Source organism: Notamacropus eugenii, chromosome 1 (assembly GCF_028372415.1).
Source record: "Notamacropus eugenii isolate mMacEug1 chromosome 1, mMacEug1.pri_v2, whole genome shotgun sequence".
Classification (NCBI taxonomy): domain Eukaryota; kingdom Metazoa; phylum Chordata; class Mammalia; order Diprotodontia; family Macropodidae; genus Notamacropus; species Notamacropus eugenii.
Genome location: NC_092872.1, coordinates 95719182 through 95742176, shown reverse-complemented (window position 1 = coordinate 95742176; position 22995 = coordinate 95719182). Strand labels below are relative to the sequence as shown.

The 22995-nt window shown below is 39.8% G+C and overlaps 2 protein-coding genes across 7 annotated transcripts in view; both read right to left on the bottom strand.

Annotated features, from left to right (window-relative positions):
* Positions 1-304: 304 nt before the first annotated feature.
* NTAN1 (N-terminal asparagine amidase) lies at positions 305-13893 on the bottom strand. 6 transcript variants are annotated; one of them, XM_072610206.1, is made up of 10 exons: positions 13652-13893; positions 9116-9218; positions 8974-9039; positions 8489-8597; positions 7119-7192; positions 6113-6166; positions 5103-5156; positions 2954-3051; positions 1127-1240; positions 305-653 (listed from the first exon to the last, which is right to left on the bottom strand). In XM_072610206.1, the coding sequence occupies exons 1-10, from the start codon at positions 13793-13795 to the stop codon at positions 474-476; spliced, it is 996 nt and encodes a 331-aa protein (XP_072466307.1). In that variant the 5' UTR covers positions 13796-13893; the 3' UTR covers positions 305-473. The 6 variants fall into 6 exon arrangements, with proteins under 6 accessions (XP_072466307.1, XP_072466324.1, XP_072466315.1 ...); XM_072610223.1 differs by lacking the exon at positions 13652-13893 and adding an exon at positions 13232-13385; XM_072610214.1 differs by lacking the exon at positions 1127-1240 and having other exon boundaries at positions 13652-13816.
* A 4869-nt stretch (positions 13894-18762) lies between these two features.
* Positions 18763-22995, bottom strand: part of RRN3 (RRN3 homolog, RNA polymerase I transcription factor) — a 31481-nt gene continuing 27248 nt past the window's right edge. Inside the window, exons 17-18 of the mRNA XM_072610195.1 lie at positions 21841-21928; positions 18763-20297 (exon numbers count right to left, since the gene is read on the bottom strand). Of these exons, the coding sequence (XP_072466296.1) occupies positions 20136-20297; positions 21841-21928 (250 nt within the window). The 3' untranslated portion in view covers positions 18763-20135. The remainder of the gene's footprint in view (positions 20298-21840; positions 21929-22995) is intronic.

The following is a 22995-nucleotide window of genomic DNA, read 5'->3' as shown; positions in this document are numbered from 1 at the left end:
TTATATCCACCAGCTTAACTCTCCCTCCAGAACCTCTCATCTCCCTTCATTACTTAGAAATTTTTCTCATTTAAATAACACCACACTATACAATAGTATTTAAGACTGTTTAAAAATGTTCCACCAGTTTCACTATCTTTATCTGTCTATTGTAAAAGAGGAATAAAAAATTCTGACCAATAGTTACTCTAGATCAAGAAAGAAATGTAGGCCTGGAGAGAGAAAAATGGTTACTTTTTTAGCATTCTAAAAATCTGGACATTTACTGTTTTTTTTTCATAAAGCAATAATATGAACAAGTACCTCTGCCAAAATAAGGTTTTATTTTGAAAAGGACTTAAAAGACACTGAGGAATGAAACATCAGACTTCACGCTGGCAGATTTCAAAATTCATGTTCTCTCCACTCAGAGCCAGTTGCCTTTGCCAGGGTTACACATATAAGGCTTTTTGTTTAGTTGCAAATGCCTACATTTAGCTTCCTGGCGAAGAAATCTTTTCCCATAATCCTCCTTCATTTTTTTTGTAGAGTAGAGCCCTATTTCCAGGAAACAGTGAGTTACCTGGAAATGGATATTTTTTTAAAAACATCAATGTAGATCTGATGTGTGGAACAAAGTGGGGTGGCTCGGCAAGAGGCGAAGTGGAAAGATTCTGAAAAATAAGATATTGTGAGAGGAAAGATAAGCCTTACCAGATTTCCTTATTTTGACAGTAATATAAATTAAAATATGCAAGTTTCCTCCAGACATTAATAAGCCAAATTTTTATGATACAGATAGGGAAACAGAAGCAAGGTTCAATTAAGCCATATGACACAGTAATAGCCTGTACACAATGTTAACACAATTGTTCTTGAAAGAAAATTTCATTTCTAGTACCAAACATCATTTGTTACTAAAGAAATAATGAGGTCTGTTCAAGGCCCACCTAAAAATTTATAATTCTTGCAGGGAAAGGTAGTTAGAAAAGAATTTCAGAAGTGGAAAGGACTAATCTAATCCCCTCATTTTACAGATGAGGGAACAAATGTAAAAAAGTGAAGAGAAAACTGGTCAGAAGAAAAACCAAGGCTAAGGTCCAGCTCTCACTAAGTTCAGGCTTCTCTCTACTGTATCATATCTCACCTCTAATAGCTGTTTATCATCTTGTTGAAGCCAAAAATCCACACGAGGAAAAGGCCTCCAGAAATAAGGTCCAATATGAAGTTGTTCTGTCTTTGCATCATAAATATTAATCATCTAATAAAAATTTCAAGAGAGAAGCATCAAATTTCATCTTTTAAGGAAATTTCACTCCTGGGAAATCACAGAATTCTAGCATTTGAATGGGGCTTCAAGAAGCCGTCTAGCACAATTTATATCGGAGAGGGAATTCTGACAAATACACACTGAAAGAGTTAACAGCATTTGACTGAAAACCTCTGATGGAAGGAAAACCATTTACTACCTGGCCTAGTTCTACCTTTGCATGGCTTCAATTAAGAAATTCTTCTTGACGTCAATCCCAAGTTCGTTTTCTTTATGGTTTCTGCCCACTACTCCTAGAACTGGATATAAGATTTCTGTTAGGAAGTCAACTCTTTGAATTCCCAGGAATGACCACAGCGTAGGCCATGGAGTAGACAAAAAGTGCTTGTTGAGCTGAATTGGACGAAGGGAGGATTGAAGAGAGAAGAGGACTCTAAAGACAGACTGCAAAAGTGACAATGTTCTGAACGGTGTCTGGAGCAAAGCTTTGCTTAACTGTATTTACGGCAGTTGGTCAGGAAAGGGCAAAAACAGTTTTACTATATCTGGGACAGGAAGTTGAAAGGTTGTATGCGTCCACCAGCTCTGAAAGGCCTACTGGCACGTTGTTCATTTTGAAGTGATTTACACTACATTGGATTCAGCAGCAGCAGTGTTATTATTATCCTTAAAAAGTGCCTGAATTTTCAGTGGGGAGGAAGGAGCGTAGGGATGGGCTCTGCTCCTCCCCCAAAAGAGAGAGAAAAAAAGTATTGAAGCAGTTTTAAAGATGAAGAGAACAGAAGAAATCAGGCAGGCATGACAGCTTTGAGAGTTACATGTCGAATTTATTGTCCACATAAAGAGAAAAGCCAGCTGAACACAAGTAGTTTCCTGTACAATCCTCTTTTTCTGTTCTACTTTGTATGTGGAAATGTTGTTTGGTGTTTGTGAAGTTCAGGACAAAAAAATTAAGAACAAACCCCTGAAATATATAATAAACATTTTAGGATCTACTATTGATGCAAAGTTTCAACCTCATGGATAATAACCCTTTAAGATACAGAGGTAGGCTAAAGGTACTTGTTGGTCATTGACCACAGAATCAAGTAAAACTAACTGGCCTACAGGAAGGTCCAACCCACAAACCTAAAGCTCATTCATGCTCCAATCTGCATCCAGTAAATTCTACTTCTTACTTGTTAGATTGATTCCATAAACACAGTTCTGAAGGGTATGTACTGATTCTACCTAAATAACTGCAGGCCATTTTTTTTCCTGTGGGGGAATAATGAGTTCCTAGATAGAAAAGGAAAAAAGCTGCTTCTGTTCCCCTCTGGCTCCCCTCCAAGATCCAGGAAGTAAGAAAACGAAAAAAGAAAAAATTCATATGGCAGCCCTATGGGCTTTGCACGTTATATAAACAGCAATGTATGTTTATACCAGCCTGTTTATCTGTTGGGGGTCAGAAAGGGAGAAACTTACTATGTTAAAGTATTCAGTTGGCTGCACCCCAATATCTAATTTTCTTCCATGTCCAATATCAGTTCACAACTTCACAAGACTAGTAAACACATCAGCATTTTCTCATTTAAAAGGTTACAATCGTCTTGAAATACTTTGGTTGGATATATCTTGGAGTCCTGAGGCTCCAATGTAACATGAAACTATGATGCATTTAAAAAATTTAAACCCTTAACATTGAAAAAAAGTTTTATCACTCACTGGTCCTCCAGTTAAAGAGCGAGCAGAACGCAACTCTTCCTCTGGGCCTCTCTCTGGAAATGTGGCCCTGAAAATCTCTGCGGTTTTAATGTTGATAGCTGTGACAGCAAAAAGGTATTTTGAAATTAAAAGGCAATTGAATAAAAAGGGACATTTTCATGTTTTGAGATCTACATTCACGAAAGACAATATTTGGAAAATAAAGTACTGAATTTACAATCCATCTCACTGAAGTATAAACACAGAGAAATAATAAATGTTTGTAGTTTTCCAATGAAATATAGGGAGAAGGCTATCCTCCAATTCAATTCAACAATTATTAAGCAATCCATTATGAATAAGACACTGTTCTGGTAGTCAAATGGGATTTTTGACCTCACTGATTTGGGAGTTTCCTCCAATGCAGATCACAAGCCTTCCAAGCCTGTCCATCCTGTGCCACCCTTACCTATGTCCTCCCACAGCTTTGCTCAGGGGAGCGTTGCTCCCTGCCAGCGGCCTTCCTCCATTTCTCCTACGTTAGGAGAAGACAATTGAGCATTCTGGCTCGCTGCCTGTCCTCTCCCACTCTGCCCATGTTGCCAGCCTCTCGTACATCTCCCCAGTGACATCCTTACATTGGTTAGGTTACAGCCCACTCACATCTACCATACACCTCTCACTGTCTTGTTTATACTTGGTTTGAATTCCTGGGAGATTGTTGTATTACACATCTCATGTGATAGAGTGATGCTGGGAGGATGTGAGCATTTATAAAATGAGCTTTTTTTTTCCTTTTCCCATGGGAAGCTTGAGAGTTGCCTCTCCTCTTTCTGTGTAGCTCTAGGCCCAGCTCTTTTCAATCTATCCCAGATATGCACTGACGGACAGACGCTATGGGGCATCCCTCCTAACTGAGCTAAGACCTGGGCAGTATGTCTCTCTGAAGATACAAAACACAGACAAATAGGACACAAGGCAGGGGATGATGAGACAAAGATGTTCAACCAAAGTGCTCTAGGAAAATGTGGAGAGAGAGGGAGGGAATGCTTTTAGGAGGAAGTTAGAAAACTGACAAGAGCAGCTCTGAAGAAGTGGTGCCTGAGTTCAGCCTGGAAGGCAAAGAGATGCGTAAATAAAATCAACCATACTGACAAATACCTGGATATGGGGGATAAGGGAAAAGTAAAAGGTACCTCCAGAGCTTTCAATCTTTATGCAAACATTCATTAACAAAATTGTCCTAATTAACAATGTTCTCCCAGTGAAGTTATTTGAGAATCATGAAACACCATGATCTCAAAAAAAAACATCAAATTATCCAAGTTACAAGTAACTCAAAAGGCAAATGAATGACATATGGCAGGTTTAAGTAGGCTATAACCTGTAACCAATGATAAATTTGCATATAAGGTGTGATTTTAAAACACCGTTAACATGTATGACAAGAAAATAAGATAGACTGGTCATGTAGCAATAATACAACAGTTGAACAGTGTGAATGCTACATTGGTATCTCAAGATTGTAAAGGAACAAAAGCCAGACCTCCATCTTGTTGGGGAAAACATTTATGGAAGATGGCTGGCAGGACACAGATAAGGATCCCACAGGAGAAGAATGGGGATATGCATCAGTGAAGGGCATGTTTCCCCCTACATAATTCTCTGACCTGAACTGGCAAATATTAAGCATAAATTTCCAGAATCAGATTGAAATTCACTCAAAATTATATTCTGTCCCTTCAGAAAAATGTCAATAAAACATTCACTGGACATTCACTTTGAGTTGTTTTTCCTCAAGTCAAGTTGGTGACCAACTTGTAGTAAACAATATGGGATAACTGCTCTCGTGGCCATTGCTGTTGCATAATGGCTGAATTAAGGTGGGTGGGTCAGTCTGTCACCCTGGATTAAAGCAAAGCCAACTAGTGTCCTACAAAGCTGCAACCCATATCCCTGATCACAGAGCACTATGGTTTATAACATGAAAGAATCTATCCGGCAGCAGAGACCACCACGTTCAGTGGTAACTGTTTGGGGACCAAATTTCACCCTTAGACTCCCACACACAACCCTGATCTCTGTCTTGAAAAGATAATAACACCTTCTATTCAGACAGCATTTATAAAGTGCTTTTGCATCTCTTTTCTTGGTTGTTACTAGTACTTACCAATCCCACAAACTACTGGAAAATGATTTTCATTTTCTTCTCGATCATTTAATTCTATTTAAAAAAAACCAACAAAGCAACAAAAGTAATTACAGCAACTTTGAAAAACATAATATTGTGTGAAGAGGAGGTAAAGAAAACTTCATTTTGTCCTGCAAAAGAGAACAAGAAAGACACCCCATCTTTCAAAGGTGAAAACTAGAACATAAATAGAATTTACAGTCTCATGTTTCCCTGCTACGTCTCTTGGAGCTTTGATCATATCAAAATAAATGATGACTTTTAGAACTGTTTGAGGTGCTACAATACAAAGACAAAAATCATGACATTCCTGTTTTGGAGGAGCTTGCTTCCTACTTAGTGGATATGATACGTACACAGATAAGGAAATAAAAATTCCATACAAAGTAATTTCAAGAGAGAAAGAGTGCTGATAACTGGGGCATCAGGAAAAGCATCCTATGGAAGGCAGCATCTGAACTATGCTCTAAAAAAAAGGCTAGGGATTCTACAAAGCAGAAGAGACAAAAGTGCATTCTCGGAAAGCACCGAAACGGAATGTCAAGTGCAAGGAATGGCTAGCAGGCCAGTCATACTGGAATGGACACTGTGTTAAATGGTAAATTAGATTAAGTGGGACTGAAAAGGGGGATAGACTGTGAATAGCTTTAAATATCAGACTAAAAATTTTGTTTTTTAACTCTAGAGGCAATAGGGAGTCCTGAAGATTTGTGAGCAGGGGGTGATATAGTCAGATCTGAGTTTTAGGAATACCAGTATGGTTGCTGTCAAAACCAGCTGTACAGTATACAACAGCAGGGAGAACTAGTCACATCATGGTAGGGATAACCCAAATCCTTTCCAATTATCTGTGCCAGTTCTGACATAGGAAGCAGTAAAAAACTGGGGTCTTCATCAACACCATCATGGCTAACAAATATTTACTAAAAACTGACTAAATGCAAGATACTTTGCACTGCTACTGTTTAGTGGGGAGCATGTGTACTTACCTGTCACACAGAAAGTCATTAAGTGAATGTCATCTTCCTGTCTGTCAAATTCGTCTACAATTAAAATTTTGAGAGAAATTAAAATGACTTAGACTGGCAGTACATGCACTGAGCACAAAGACAGGATGGCTGGGATAAGCCATATGAATTACCCTGCTGTCTATCTGAGACCATTAACCAAGCAGGCTGTCACCACCAGAGAAGCAGCATCCCATTCCCCACAACAAATATGTAGCAATTATTCAGTGCTTGAACCCCCAAAAGGAACTGGACGTATAGCTAGAACCCTTAGTGCCTGAGGGCAAGAGAGAAGGTAAAGAGTAAAAAGACACTGTGGGTACTTGAAATGAATTCTTTTCCTTTCATATGGAGAAAGAAGGGAGGGAAGGAGGAAGAGAAGGAAAGAAAGGAAGGGAGGAAAGGAGGAAGGATGGATTTATTAAGCACCTCCCATGTGTCAGGCACTGTGCTAAGCGCTTCCTAAATATTATCTCATTTGATCCTCACAATCACCCTGGAGGCAGGTGCTGGAACTGGGGCAGACAGAGAGTGACTTGTCCAGGATCACACAGCCACTGAATGTCTGAGGCTGGATTTAAACTTGTCTCCCTGATCCAGGCTCAGCATGCCCATCTGGCTAAAGATAAATTATTATTTCTTCTATACTAATTGCATATCTATCAATTGTACTTTAAAATTGGCATTTTATTTTGAAGTCAAGAAGGTGGTTCTGTTTAATCCTTTCAGAGAATATAATGTTTTAGAAAATACTGTTTCAAAATTTTCTCTCAGAAATCCTGTTCGTACATAATCAAACAAGGCACACTACAGCTTTAACTTGGCCACTTGACAGTATCAACCCAGGGACCATTTCTTGGTGAGATCTTTGAACATCCTCTCCCAAACAAAACTAAGAGCTCTGGGACAGAAAGTAAGAAAAAACATGCTTCCCCTCCTCCATCCCTGACCTTCTGCCCAAGGTAAAAAAGAAAGAAAATGCACTTACTAAGAAGCTGATTTGTAAGTTTTTGTGACAATTGCCTATCGTCATTGAAACCTCCAACTAGATGTACTTCTAACCTAACAAAGATGGAATAATATTAAAGAAAAGTTAAAATACACCCACAAGTTAGCAGTTTGGCAATGCCATCCAAAATCGATTCTGCACTCTGTTCTCTTAATATTTTAATATTAAACTGGATTAACATTTTGAGTTTCAATCAAAACAATTATCAGCCTACAGAAAGACAGTACTACAAAATTAAAAGTTATGCAACACCACATTCTCTATCTAATATCCAGACATGTTTGTTAAACACTTTGGTACAAAATCATTCGAGATTTACGATCTTGAGCACACCTTTATATTTTATAAGTTCCATGAAAGGAATAGCATTCCATGATCATGTAATTTTTTCTTTTCTTTTTTTTTTGGTGGGGAGGAAGCAATGGGAGTTAAATGACTTGCCCAAGGTCACACAGCTAGTAAAGTGTATGAGGCCACTTCTGAACTCAGATCCTCCTGAATCGAGGGCCAGTGCTGTATCCACTGAGCCATCCAGCTGCTCCAGTACTTACTGTTAAATAATTACAATAGATAGCATAATTGTGGCTCTTTCCTTTGCAATCAATACATATAGAGCCTACTATGTGCCGGGCACAGTGTTGAGTGATTAAAAAGACAAAAAAATGAAACAATATCTGTATTTTAATCAATTTTAAAAAATTATTTCAGTTAATCATATAGCATGATAGTAAAGACTATCATAATGGCTAATTTATGTCAGCGAATCAGTAGCAGAATAAAAAATTAAAGTCTCACAAGGAAATCAAACCTACATAACCTGTCAGGGCTCCGGCAAAATGTCATTTGAACATGACCTGCATAAACAACTCGATTGGCTATATCAGGCTACACTACAATACCAATAATCTAAAGAAGTAGAGTTTCTGGAACTCCCTCTGTCAAAACTGAACCATGGGTAGTTTTAAAAGAGCAATTACAATGTCGCGCTGTCCTATCTATCGGTCACATAAATATTTCTCTATCAGTCACATACTATTTTGACACAGGTCTTTGGGAAGCAACACAGGACCTGGCTTTCAAATCCCAGCTCTTCCATATGCTACCTGTGGGACTTTAGGAAAGTCATTTATCTTTTCTGGGTCTGAGATTCCTTATGTGTAAAATGAGGGGGCTGGGCGAGCTGACCTTGAAGGTCCCCTTTCAGTTTTAAGTCCAGGATCTCATGACCCTTTGATGTACTATTTATTATGCAGCTACATATTCTTTACCAAGGAGGTAATCTTCTCTAAAGTCACCCAAGATCTCAACCATCCTTTAAAATGTACAAAAATTATTCTAGAGGAACTCACCTTCCATTCTGGGTATGGTTAGACAAGGACTTTAGGGAATTCATGATCAGAGGGACTTCGGTTTTGGTATCTGATCCATCACAATGTGTCATGCAGGTAGCCCCATTACCTGAAACAACAAGGAAGAAAGAATTCATGGTATTTCTGAGAAGAGATAACTGAGCTAGCACAAGTATATGAGGTAAGAAAGCAAGAATTAACAAGTCTAACTTGTTCATTCATACCTCATTTTTTTATGTTGCCAAAAGATACGAGAACCTTCTATGAAAAAAAAAAAAAGCATGTTGCCATGCAAACCCACTCTGACAATGGTGAGAAGCTGGTTCTTAAAACAATATGTAGACTAGAAAAAAGGAAATGTATAACTAAGATCAAGTTCTGAGCAGGAAATGAAAAAAGTCAATTTAAAAATAAAACTAATCCTTCCCTCCCCCTTCCCCCAAAGCCCAGCACTTAAGTAACTGTTTCCTTTATCTCTTTCATACCTGTGTGTCTCAGGACCACAATGTGGCAAGTAGTTGCGTCATCAGAACCCAGAATGGAGATCGAGCCTGTTTAGACAAGAAAAAAAATAAAATATCCAGCAGCATTTTACGTCACTGTCTAATTCACTGCTTCCTAACCTACCATCCTTTGGGGAGGTCACTGCAAGCTCTCTTTGCTGTACATAGAGAAGGCCCTTGGGTCCCACAAGCTGAACAGACTGACCTCTGAGAAGTCTGGCTCTTTCCTGTTTAATTGAAAAATAAGAGTTACATAAATTAGAGAGGGCTAAATGGTGAGAGGGCTGATGAGAGCCACAGTGTACTCTAAATGGGAATAGCCACAAATATGTCTGTAGTAAATGGATAAATGTCTTGAGAAATATCTGGAATAAAAAGGTCATATAGCTATCTAGTTATGAGAATAAGAAAAAAATTAGCTCATTTAAATAAAACTATTTATTAACGAAAGAAATATGGTAAAATCTCAGCGCTATTTTTCTTCCTTATTAGAATTAAATCTTTTCATAAGACCTTATAATTTCAAAATATCTAAGTTCCATGAGGACAAGGATGATGGTTTATTCAAACTTCCTATTTCCTCCAGCACCCAGAATAGTGCTCTGAATACAGTAAGCACTTCTTAAACGGTCCTCAAATGGAATTACCGCAAAGAAATCTGATTATACGAGGCAGGGAATAAAGTGGGAAGAGATTCCCATTTGGTGTATTTTTAAGGGAGTTAAAGTGGTGTATTTAAGAGGCTCTGTTGATATTAGCAAAATATACCATAATATTTAAAACTTCATTATGCCCATGAAATTATGGATTGAAATTGAATCAATTACTCCCTTATCAAAAGTGACAAATTTAAGCAAAACTATTATAAGTAAAAGTTGTCAAATTTTTCTTTTCCATAACAAAAACAAGATTTCAAATAAGGACACAATAAAATGACATTTAGAACACTTCTTTATTTAAGACTACACACTCTTTGCCTTGGCTGTCTTCCTTGATGACTTTATATAAACACTTCATAAAATATAAGGAAATGTAATCAATATAAAGATCACTTTGATTAACTCTACAGTGTTTTTTATCTTACAGTAAGCTTCCACTAATTATAATCCAAGTAGTAATTAAAATTTCCCAAACACTCAATTTAAAAAATAAATTGACTCTCAAGTCAATTTTGCAAGAAAACTAGATCAGTAAAAGGGCACAGCTTTTTTAAAGAGTCACTGAGATATTACTGTTGCTGCCTGTTTTCCTAGGCTATCTCTAAATTATATCTTTCCCCATTTGTTCTGGTCACTAAAATTTCCAAAGCAATCTTTTAATCTCCAAAGCAACTGTGCTCCTCTAAATGCAAACTGAAGTACTTTTTATGACTCTTCTACACTACCCTGGCAGGGGGTCGCAGTGAGGAGGGAGAGAAAGAGAGAGGCAGAGACACTGACTCTGTGTGTGTATGTGTGCGTGTGTGTGTGCGTGTGTGTGTGTGTGTGTGTGTGTGTGCAGGAATAATTAAAGCTATAATAACAACCAAAATTCACATAAGCAAAATTTGGATTGCACTGTCACCTCTGTACCAAACTGCAAAATGGCAGTCACCTTATAAAACCACTCTCAACATACCTTTTCATTGATTCCCAAAAGAAAAAAATACAGAAAAAAGTTAAAGCAACATAGCTAAAATAGAATATCAAACCTTCAAACAAACAAGTAGTAAAAAATTATATAGTATTATTTATCCATCTTTGCAATAAACATGCAGAGCTATCCTGTAAAGAAATCAGAACATTTTACATCTGAAATGAGTAGACTGAACTTCCTTACTTTCTTAAACAATATTAATACAATTCTTTGAATTCTAATTGATACCCAACATATGTTTGTATATATAAGCACACACACATATGTATGTATGTGTATATATATATATACATACACATTTATCTCCTCCATCCCCACAACAGTTTCTCCTTAGTTCTCTGTCATTTTTTTCTACCATTTTTTACCAAGTACCCAACCTTAAAAACTAATTTCTCTTCCTAGCTCCATACATACTGATTTCGGGGCAGCTAGGTGGTGCAGTGGATAGAGCACTAGTGCAAGAGTCAGGAGGACCTGAGTTCAAATTTCACCTCAAACACTTGACACTCACTAGCTGTGTGATTTTGGGCAAGCCACTTAACCCCAATTGCCTCATCCTGGGCCATCTCCAGACATCCTGATGAATAGCTGGTCACTGGATTCAGATGGCTCTGGAGGAGAAGTGAGGCTGGTGACCTGCACAGCCCTCTCTCACTCAAAACAAAGTCATGTACAAGTCATGTCATCATTTCTCTGATGTCATGGTCTTCTTCAGCAAAGAAGGATAAACACACACACATACTGAATCAGTTACCAAGTGGGGTCAGTTCTTCTTTTAGTCAAATATTCCTTCATGTCTCCTAAATCTGTCCTATGGATTTTGGTTTCACCCCAGCTTCAAGCCCTTTTTATCACCTTATACCCAAATCGCTGCAATATCTTTCTAACCAGTTTCTCTGCCTCCACTTTCCATTCACTGAAATCCATTCCACACTTTGCAGTCACGTTAAAGTGGTCCCATCTCTCTTCAGTGAGTTTAGATTTTATCTTCGAAGCAATTGTGTCCAGAAGATAAAATCTAAACTCATCCAGGAATTCAAAGCCCTGTAGAAAGCCTGTTCCTAAATTCTCTTTTCAGCCTTGCTTTGGCTCCACCACTCTGATAAAGAAAAACCTCTCCTGAAACCAAATTGGTTGGTTTCATTGCCACCTAAACACACCTTACACTTTCCACCTCTTCCTTCTTCTCCTAACTAGAATGTTCTCCTCACCTAACCATCCTTCAAAGCCCAACTCAAATGTCCTCTCCTTTATAAAGAAGAAATCACACTTGTATACAGCACTTAGGGTTTACAAAATGCTTACCTTACAATCACAGCAAGGGATAGGTATTGAAGTACTATTAACCTCATTTTACCGATGTGGAAACTGAGGAATAGAGAAGCCTTCCTTGACTACCCCAGGTGGAACACATGGTTCCCTTGAATGGATTCCTTAAGTATTTAATATCTATCCCTCTCATCTGGCCTATTAGCCCCATCAATAACCAGATTCTAAACCAGATCTAGGCTAGAATACTGGGCCCAATAGTAACCATTCAAGAATAGGAGGTAATGTGGTGGAATGGTAAGGGCTGTTAGAGTCAGGGGAACTAGTTCAAATTCTACCTTTGCCACTTGGCTAAGTGATCTGGGGCAAGTCACCTTCTCCTGGACTTCAGGTTCCTCACCAGTAAAATAAAAAGTATGGATCTGAGGTTTTCTAAGGTCCCTCCAACCTTTAACACTGCAAGATCCCCAAAGACCTTGACACTCTAGAGACTTGCCACTGGAAAGCTAAACACACTGTAATAATCTCTTATTCTCCAGAGATGCCAGTTATCCAGAATACCTACACTACCATTTCCCCTAACCTGGGACATTCCGTGGTAGTTTGGGAATTAATAGCTAATACAACAGCTGTCCTTTATATAGCACTTATTAAATGTAGGCACTGTGCTAAGCGGTTTATAAGTATTATCTCATTTGGTCCTCAAAACAAACCAGGGAGGTAGGGAATTAGTATTCCCATTTTACAGATAAGGAAAATGAGGCAAACAGAGGTGAAATGACTTGCCCAGAGTCACACAGCTGGTAAGTGTCCGAGGCTGGATTTAGACTCAGGTCATCCTCACTCCATGCTTGGCACTTGTGATTTTTTTTTAAAATCAAAGCAATAATCATTAATGTTGCCCTCAAGTGATCAGTAAGCATTAGACTCTGGCATCCGCAGGATCAAAGTTCTAATCCTGCCTTAGACACTGATGAACCAGAGGACCTCAGCTAAGTCATTTGGCCGGCTAGCCCAGAGTTGTCAGGGAGGATCCAATGACGTAGCGTCTGTAAGGTAAACCGCAAACCACTACATATATACGTAAGTTGTAACTGTAACAACAATAAGAACCTAGCGCAGGGCAGGGCAGCACCCTGTGACGTCACCGGTCCTTTCCTAAAGCGGACAAACCACCAAAATAATAGTGATGACGATGGAGTAAGCCCTGACGTGGGATTCAGGACGAGTCAGAATGCTCTTCGGACACCTGCAAGTTGTATTCTCCTGGGCAAGTCACTTAACCTCTCTGTGCCTCAGTTTCCTCATCTGTAAAGCGGGGGATAACAGCACCTACCTCCCGAAATGGCTTTAAAATCATGAGACTCGTATAAATGTAACCATGATTACTGCCATCGCCACCACGCCCGAGGAGCCCCTCTCCGGTCCCTTCACCCGCCCGGCAGCCCCAGATTTATAAGTTCATGAAATGAACCAATCAGTCAAAGCGAGGCCGGGGGCGGGGCGGCGCGGGGCGGGGCCGGGCCCCGGACGCTCCCATCGCTACGGGCGTAGGGGAGCCGCGGTCTCGGACACTAGACTTCGGGCGGCCCCGGAAGCCGAGAGACGCCTGGCGACCCTTGCTCGGAGCCTCGTCCAGCCGGACCGAGGGCGGCGGCCCGAGCAGGGAGGCCGCTGGGGGTCCCTGGCTCGTTGGGTCGCGCCGCGTCACGTCCCGGCTCCCGGCCCCGGCCTCCTGAGCCCCGGCCCCGCTCACCTCCAGGGGCGGGTGGGCCCGCACGATTTCCCTGACGGACTGCGGCAGCTGGACTCGCCGCCCCTCGATGAAGAGCGGCATCGCGGTAGCGGCCGCCGGGAGGCGGAGGCGGTGAGAGGTGCCCGCCCGCAGGCCCCGCCCCATTCTGGGCCAGGGGAGGGGGGGGGGGAAGGGACGCCAAGCCCCAGCTCTGGTCCCGCCCCCTCCGCACGCCGCACCCGGACGGATGGCCGCTCCTTGCCCCGCAGGTTGCCGGGAAATGTAGTTGAGATGGGAAAGAAGAGGACGGGGATAAGGGGGCGTGCCAAGGGCCGCCCGTGTGTCTCCTGATTCGCCAAGTCTCTCCTCTCTGTCAGGCTCCTCCCCCTCCCGCCTTCGGCCCTTGCGCGTGCCAGCATCAGCTACCCAAGGTGGTCGGAGAGGGTCCGGGGAAGAGAGAGGAGGAATAGGGCGAGGGGGCGGAGCCAAGTGCCGTCCAATTCGGATTCGCCACGCCTCTCCTTTCCTGCTCCCGCCCCTCATTCGCGCCTGGATCTCCGACCTAAGGCACCTGCAATCAGAGTTCCCGCCCCCTGGACTTGAGGCAGCCTTCGCCTTCCCTTCCCAAAGCCAAAATGCGTACAACCCAATCATTTTTTAAAACGCTGCTATCTCTAGGTATAGGGCCAGTAGGTAGTGAGGCGTGGACCTGGGGGGAGTCAGCCCTAGACGCTCCTAGCAGGGACCCTGTTCGGGTCACTTGGGCGCTCAGCCCCTTTCTTCACCTGCCACCTGGGCCTAATAATGGCATCTATCTCCTAGATCAGATGAGGCTTGTAAGGTGCTTTGAGACCCCTAAAAGTGCTGCATAAATGCTACGAGGATGGTAAAGATGATGCGTAAGGCGGAAAGCCTCCCCCCGAAGCTGCCTCTCCCCAAATTCATCCTATTTAAGTGTGTCTGAGTCTGGCCCTAATGCTAACTCAGAACTATCCACCTAGCCATCACATACAGAATGGAAATAAAGTCCCCCCACCAAAAAAAATAATTCTCCCTTCCTCCTTTCTGTTAAAGACAACCACTATTCTCATGTTATCAGATTTAGATCTGGAAGAAACCTTAGAAGATCATAGGCACAAAAACATTTGAGCTTTCGAGACTGACTTCAAAAGACAAATTCAATTTGTGTTCAGTGTCATAGGGATTATGGGTTTAGAGGAGGAAAGGGCCTTAGAGGCCAACACTCTCATTTTGCTGTTAAGGAAACTGAGGTATGGCAGAATTGTATTTCAAACTAAGGTCTAACATCTCTGATTTATATTGTCATTGGCTTGGATAAATAGGTTTATTTGTTATGTACCATCCGATGATGTTTGTGTAACTGACTTCTGGTAGAAAGGGAGTCAGGTCTTTGGATATGGCTTGGAGAACTCTTTCCCTGTTACGGAACAGTGACCAGGAACACAGCCTGAACCCCCTAAAAAAATTTCCCTGTGGCTAGCAATATTTAGGGGGACAGATATAATTCTAGCCCGTACACCCTCTTTGAAGAATGCAGAGTGGCTGTCCAAGATTCAAGATAACATATTTTACTACATAATTGTCACATCCTGTTTTTTCAGTCCAAAAATTGGTTTATAACTTTTCATCATATAATTATTGCATGATACAATTCTGCACTTCCCATCACTTAAAAGGTAAACAGAGACCACTGGAATATGGGTATGAATTTATCTCTCTTGCATTTCGAGCCATGAGCTTAGAATTCTTAGTGCACGTGCCTTGTCAGTATATTTCCAAAAGCTGACTGGTATGGTCACTCATCTCCTCGATTTGTTTAAAGCACTGCAGTGTTGTCACTAAACCCAGTGTAAGGGAAGCTGGCAGGCAGAACTACCTTGAGTAAGTCATGCAATGTGGTAAATCTTGTGTCTTCTCTCGGTAGTTAAACTGTATAGTTCGTCTGTCAGCAAAACATTAATGTCTGAAGCATGTCTTTCTGACTATAGGTTGCCCGGGGCGACTCCCAGGCCTTCGCCTTCTACTTACCTATCCCCGGTCTTCGGACGTCTCCGGTCCCTCTCCCGGTTGGGGGAGGGCAATAAACAGGCAGAGCACCCGAAAGGAGTTGCAGTCAGCAAGCTTTATTCCGTTTCTTCTCCTCCAGCTCTCCTGGTCATCCCCTTTTATTATCCCCTGTCTCCTCCCCCGTACCTCCCATGGGCCAGCGAGCTCCTCCCAAGTGCCTCCCCGTGGGTGGAGCCAGCCTGTTACCAGGGCCATCCCAGTACCCCACAAGGGGGAAGGTTCGGACCCTCAGGCGTCTCACGGTCCTCACGGGGGACCCCGGTCCAGAGCTGTCCCCCAACAATAGGTAAATGTAAAAATTATTCTTTGGGCTTCAAGCTGAAAGTGGTTGTGTTCACTGAGTAACATGGAAACAGACAGAAAGATCGTTTTCAGTGAGTGAAAAGTTGGTGTGAAGCTAGCAGAAACTTAAAGATAATACTGGCACAAATTGTTTTTTTTTTAATCTTCACCTAATGGTCACAATCCACCTTTTTTGCAGAAATATGTCATAAAATCTGTGACGATTGTGCAATGAAACACCAGGGTGGTGATGGCTTGGGTCACACAGACAATCCTTATCTGTGTATCACTATCCTGATAGACACATATGCCCTCTGAGATGGATAACATAGCTGCCATTTATACAGTACATGAAGGTTTGCGAAGCACCCTCATTTGTACAGAGAAAACTGAGGCTAAACTAAGTGACTTGCTGCAATGGCATTTAAAAATCTTCCCCACCATTAATAAGCTTCTGGTGGGGCTATTAAGGGAAGATTGATTAGGGGAGGCATGTTTCCTACAAAGGCCCACATCTTTTGTCGATTGGTAATGAGGCTCTGAGTCACTAGGGTTGTGCCCTCCCAGTCTGAAAAGTGTATATACTGAGGTGAGATTTTGCTTTGGCGCTCAAATTGCTGGAAGCGTGTTTATGTGATTAGGCCAGACAAGACTCTGGGCAGCTGCTATTAAGATGCCTCATGGCTTTGAAAACAGATGCTGGTGCTTCTCTCTCTGGTAATGATATATTGTCTATGGTCAGACAGTTGGAAGCCCTGTCTCTTGGTCATTCTGTTTGTAATTCTGTTTGTATTTTCTCTGAAGTTCAGGATGCTGACTTTCCCCCCTGAACTAAGTGAATGGTATATATCCTTGATGAAAGTAAGATTGTTTACTCCTTTTAAGGTTGCTTTTCTTAGAAAAAGCAGATCTAAGAACCTGTGCAGTGGGCCTTCCTGTGTGCTTGCTGTTACACTGGCCCGAGGTGACATAACTAATGAAAATATTAAGCAGCTGAGCTAGCATTCAAGGTCAGGTTCTCCAGGTCCAAATCAAATACCTTTTCCTGGCCCATTCTTCCATCATTCTGGCTTAGCAACCTTCTCCCACTGAGGAGTTCCTGTTCCTGGGTGTGCATCTCCACCATGCCTCCAGGTAAGTACTTTCTCCTCACCTCCTCTTTTTTCAGTTCCCTTTAAAGTGTAGTCTTGTCCTGTTAGGATGTAAGCTCCTGTGAGCAGGCCATCACCCTTGGCATAAAGCTAAATTGGTTCCCTCTCTGACCAAAACAATAGCAGCCTTCAGACTTAAGAGTTGGAAGGGACCTTAAGTTCATCTGGATTCCTGGAGATGGGAGAACTGAAACACATTTAGTGGCTTACCCAAGTTACACGAATAAGCAGCAGTGGAGCCAAAATCTGGACTCAGCCCTGTGACTTTTAAATACAGTCTTATTCCTACCATACATTGCCCCTCTAACCTGTCACACCTCTCTTCAAAAACTTTCAGAAGCCTCCTATTATTTACACAACCTAAGGCTACTCAGCCTGGCATTCAGGAAATGAATGCTTGAAACGGGCATTTATTAAGTCCTTACCATTTGTCAAGCACTGCGTTTAGTGCTAAGATACAAATGGACAATTGAGACATATCCTCCTTGAAGGAGTTCATCTTTTAATTGGAGAATTCAGCAGTAGGACAGATATTAGGGCTTAGGTGTCTGTCATTTACCTGGAGGCTATGTAGTTCACAACTCCCAGTTCTTTGAAGCCCATGAGTGACCAGGCCTGCCTCAAAGCCAGAAGTCTGAAGAGACAAAGCCCTTAAATACTAGAGAGAGGTGAGTGGCATCTGGACATGGGGGGGGGGAAGGGGGGAGGCTTGATTTAGTGAGAATGAGCTCCTTTTATTAAAGTCTGCTTCTTCTAGTGGGATCTAGGATGGCAGGGAGTAGGCTGAAGTTTTAAAACCTTGCTTATAGGCTGGTGGGCTCTACCTTCTACAAATCGATTCCAAACTTATTTACTTTCTTATTTTGCTTTATGTCCCACTTTAAGTACTTCTCATCAATCTCTACTTGAGTCTAATGCAGGAAGAAACTATTTATATCCTTTTATTAAGGGGATTTGCTCTGTGAAGTTTGGATTTAGTCAAAGGGCCACTCTTGAGGACCTAGAAGGCCACATGTGGCCTAGAAACTGCAGGTTCCCCACCCCTGCATAGAACACTGACTGCAGAATTAGAAGATCTGGGTTCAAATTCTGCCTGTATCTTCAGAACCTCAGCAAGTTAAAGTCTTTGTGCCTCAATTTATCTACAAAAAGAGAAAGTTGGACTAGATCGGGGTGGGGAAGTTGCAGTCTTGAGATCACATATGGTCTTCTAGGTCCTTGGGTGCAGCCTTTTAACTGAGTCCACTACTAAACAAAACCTTTTAAGGGGGTTCTTTGAAGTTTGGATTCAGTCAAATGGCTGCACCTGAGGACTGGAACCCCAGGAACACAGCTTGAACCAAAAATTAAAAATTCCCCTAAGCTAGCAATATTTAGGGGGACAGATATAATTCTAGCCTGGTACTCTCTCTTTGAAGAAAGCAGAGTGGCTATCCAATTCAAGATATGAAATTCTACTTTTCATTTGCACAGATCACCCACAGGAATATATTTCTTCCCTTAGGTTGAATTCCATGTTAATATATTTGAAAAGATATTAAAGAACTGTAAAATTTTATGAGCAAGGAAAGCATTTGTTTCATTGACAAATAACAAAAACACACGAAATGCTTTTTATAGCCTCGGGAAAAAATTATATTTACATTTTAAAAACTAAGATAAAATACACAAGTATTGAAAAGACACTATATTACATTGCAGAACTCACAATAAGGCTGAACTGCCTTATATCCAAGGGGATTTAGTTACAGAAATGCTCAAAAGATTCTTTTTGTAAATTGCTTCCATCTGTAAAGTTGTTCCATCAGCACCAACTCCAAAGACAGTGTTTCACTGAACACTTGGTATATTTGGATGACAATAACTTCTAAGAATAAGCTTTATAATTCAATTGACAATCTCATTTTTTCCTAACAAATCCTCACAATTAGAGATCAAATAAAAGACATGAAAATATTTTTCTCACTATTTAGAAGCTGAATGTCAAAATGTGAACATTATCACTGACATGTTTATCCAAAACTAATCTGGATACGCTACTATAAATTGGTAGTACTGTTTCAAATATAACATTCCTGAAAAATTTACAGGAAAAATTCCATGTGAACAGATTTGAAAAGATATCAGAACCACCACTTCTGTAAATCTTAATTCCATTCAAATGGAAAACTACTAATACAATTTCTGCACAGTGTATCTTTTCTTACCTGATTGTTTGCTTAAACAAAGCACGAAAATTCTGTTTTCCTAGCTCTACCATTCTTCTCCCCCCTCAACCCACAAGACCAAATCCTGCAGTCTCCCGATCCCTCTCCAACTATCATTATCCCAGACTATTTTCAACAACCTCCCTCTTTCCCTACTATTTCCACTACACTGAGATTCAACCATAATGGGTCTCAGTAAATAAATAAGCATGCATGCTTATTTATTTACAATACAAAATAAATACTGAACGAAAGCAAAAATGTTCTAGTTACAAAGATTGACTTGAAATATGGATAGCGACTTGTGAACGAATCTGTTATGTAGGATGTTTTGTTGAAACCATATAAGCAAAGCACTGGGATTGTACGGCTATCACTGAATATGAAAATGGCATTGACAAGTAGAAGTCCATGTTAATATGCTATTAAATAAAATAGGATTATATATGTATTAGAAATTTCATAATAATTACATTATAAAAGATGTAATATGTTTTATACATTAAATGAAAACTGCAAAATTACAGTAATAATAAACTATACTATAAAATATTGCACATGATATTCATTCAACTTTTTCTGGAATTTATACTAAAAAAAATCATCAGTCTGGAAACCATTTAAAATTTAACTTGAAACCAGGATGCCTGAGGTATGTCAATGGTTGAATTTAAATTCAGCTTCCATAACCTGTGAAACTTGGTATTCAAGTTTGGGTTGGTTTGTTGTTGGGATTTTTTTTAGGGAAAAAGTCTCTTCAGTTATTAATTCTTGTTATCAGAGGGGCTGGCCCAATATATACGTGACCTGTGGAGACCCTACACTGCTTGATGGGCTTCGAAAACTTGACTCCAAAGAACTCGGTGTCATTCCAATCACAGTGTCATTCTGAGGCACTTCTCCTTTCAAAAAGTCATCATCTTCATCTTCTGTTGTTCCCTGGGAAAAAAAAAAAGGAGAAAACACCGATAAAACTTTTCTCCTTCCCAGAAGACATTATAATGAAAAAAACCCCAAAAAACAAAACCGTTTCTAGGAATTTAACACTAATCAATCCAGAGCAAGGAGAAAATAAGTAATTTAGAAATTTCTCATTGAAAAGCTAATTAAATGACCAAGTCAAAGATCCTAAAAGAAAGCCAAAATTCAAATTCCCCATAATACAGTTCTTTTCAACAAGTAGTTGAGTAAACAGAGAGAATAATATAAAGACATTTTGTTTCATGGGTTCTGTCAACCCCAGAACTACTACAGGGGCTCCTCAGTGAGATCCATCATTGCTCAGAAGAAATGGATTTAACAATCTTTACAGGAAAAATGAAATGAATGAAAAATGCCTTTTGTCCAGATCATGACACACAACTGGATGACACTGTTATATGTAAGTACATATATCTGGGACAGGCACTGTAGCTGGACAGTTACTGGAGTCTAGCATCTAACAGGAGGAAGAAAATGAGCTGGATTGTATGCTGCTTTTAACAATCCCAAGAATAAAAATTCTGCAGAACACATTCTCCAGAAAATGACATATGGTTCTGAATCAAAGTTGTAAATGATTCAATATGAAAAGACATATGGTGAGAATAAGTAGGCTGTAGAATATTTCCAAGGATAACTTATGCAGAAGCAGTGGCATAAGGTATGCCATCGAAGAAACAGGAAAAGGAGGTGGGTCAAATGTGTGGACAGATCAAGGAACAACAAATGGAAAACCTGACTGCTGCCCTAATAACTGGAAAATTAAAAAGTTTGGAAGAGAGGAATGGCTCCTGTGTAGAGAAATTATGGGAGAACAGGGTCAGACTTCAATTAGTACCATTGGAGTGAATACCTATATCAACAAGATCTTATATTCTTTGAAGTATACTACCATAATTATCAGGTAGGAGAACAAGCACATTGATTCAGATTTCAAATGTGAATGAAGACTCTGAAGAAGGCTGAAAATCTAAGGAAGGCAGAAATGGTAACCGAAACTATGAAAGTAAAGCAGAATGATATAGTATAGGATGACTACCTACTTCTGTGATGACATGCTAGCTGATATGTTCTAAGACTGCCTATTGATTTATCCCTTTAAGAGATTATTTCTAGATGACCGTAAGATTATTTTATCCAATTGTTGGCACAAATGTCAACCTAAGGGTAACTGGACTACAAAGGAAAGTTTTTGGTATTTTTACAAAAGCAAAAACTATGAGAACATTTTAAATGTATCTAAATTCATATCTTATTTAACCCTACATTTCTCCATAATTGGATAAAACTGGTACACTTCATCAAAATCTGATGACAAATTTCCATTGAAAAGAATATAGTGAATTGTAAAAATGTGAACTTTGTTAAAAACAGTAATAAATTTAAAATAAATGCAAACTGTCCAATTAAAAAATTAGTTAATCATTGCTAGTTTAGCATTTGGCCAAATCTATTGATATTGATAATGAGGTTACAAGTAAATGGTAAATCAAAAAATTACCTTTTCAACAGGTTTCTTAAACTCCTTAAGTTCTTCAGCACTCAATTCTTCCCATGACTGATAAATGGGATCAATGACTTTTTTGGATCTATTAACAAAAAGTATTGATTAAAATCACATTTCAAGACATTTGCATGAAATATCTCTGATAGGGGTCTGTTATCCAAGATGTATGGAGAATAAACACAAATATGTAAGACCAAGAACCATTCCTCCAATGGACAAATGGTCAAAGAACGTGAATAAACACTTCTCAAAAGAATTGCAAACTACAAACCATAAGAAAGAATGCTCCAAATCACTAACAATAAGAGAAATAGAAAAAAAAACAGCTTTGATATTTCATCTCATTCTTGGCAAACTGACAAAGATGGGAACCAGTTAATGTTGGAGAGGCTATGGAAGACAAAAATATTTAATTTACTACTGGTAAACATTGGTGAATTGATCTAACCATGCTGGAAAAGTGATCTGGAATTATGCTAAGAAATTTACTAAAATATCCATGACCTTTAACCAGGAGTTTCTACTTTTAGAAATATATGCAAAAGAAGTCAAAGGCACAAAGAAAAGTTTCATATATTCTAAAATATTCACAGTAGTATTTTTGGTGACAGCAAAGAACAGAAAAAAAGTAAATGCTTATCAATTAGGGAACAGCTAAATAGCTAGTAGTACATGAATGTGATCAGAGAGAAACATGTAAAGACTTATATGAGAAAATACACATAATTGTAAATGGGAAAGAACAAGCCCCACCAAAGAACCAACAGTGAATACTACAAAATTACAAAGAAAAAGTACAGCCCCAAAGAAGAGATACAAGCAGACACCCTGGCTACCCCTCTTTTTTTAGAGGTAGGAAGACCATAAGTGTCAAACAACTGCATATATTTTTAGACTTTTAAAAATGTATTTGATGGGTTTTGCTAGCTTTTTTTTTCCTTCTATGTTATATAAAATGACCTCTCTGGGAAAAGGGAGGGATGCTGTGAGAAATTTAGGTGATACAAAAACAAAAGATAAGCAATTCTTGATAATTAGGTTTCAAACTTTCAAGATCACATTGAACACTTGTAGTAATAGTGTGCCCAGTTAAAGAATAATGGAATCCTGTCACTCAAAAATGCTTCTCATTTTCAAGTTAAACTGTTT

Excerpts from the sequence above, each read along its gene's own strand:
- NTAN1 (XM_072610206.1), bottom strand. The coding sequence starts at position 13,795 with ATGGGGCGGGGCCTGCGGGCGGGCACCTCTCACCGCCTCCGCCTCCCG. Across the intron at positions 9,040-9,115 it reads AGTGACCTCCCCAAAGGATG|GCTCGATCTCCATTCTGGGT; the intron begins GTAGGTTAGGAA and ends TTGTCTAAACAG. Across the intron at positions 5,157-6,112 it reads AATGACTTTCTGTGTGACAG|AATTAAATGATCGAGAAGAA; the intron begins GTAAGTACACAT and ends TTTTTTAAATAG.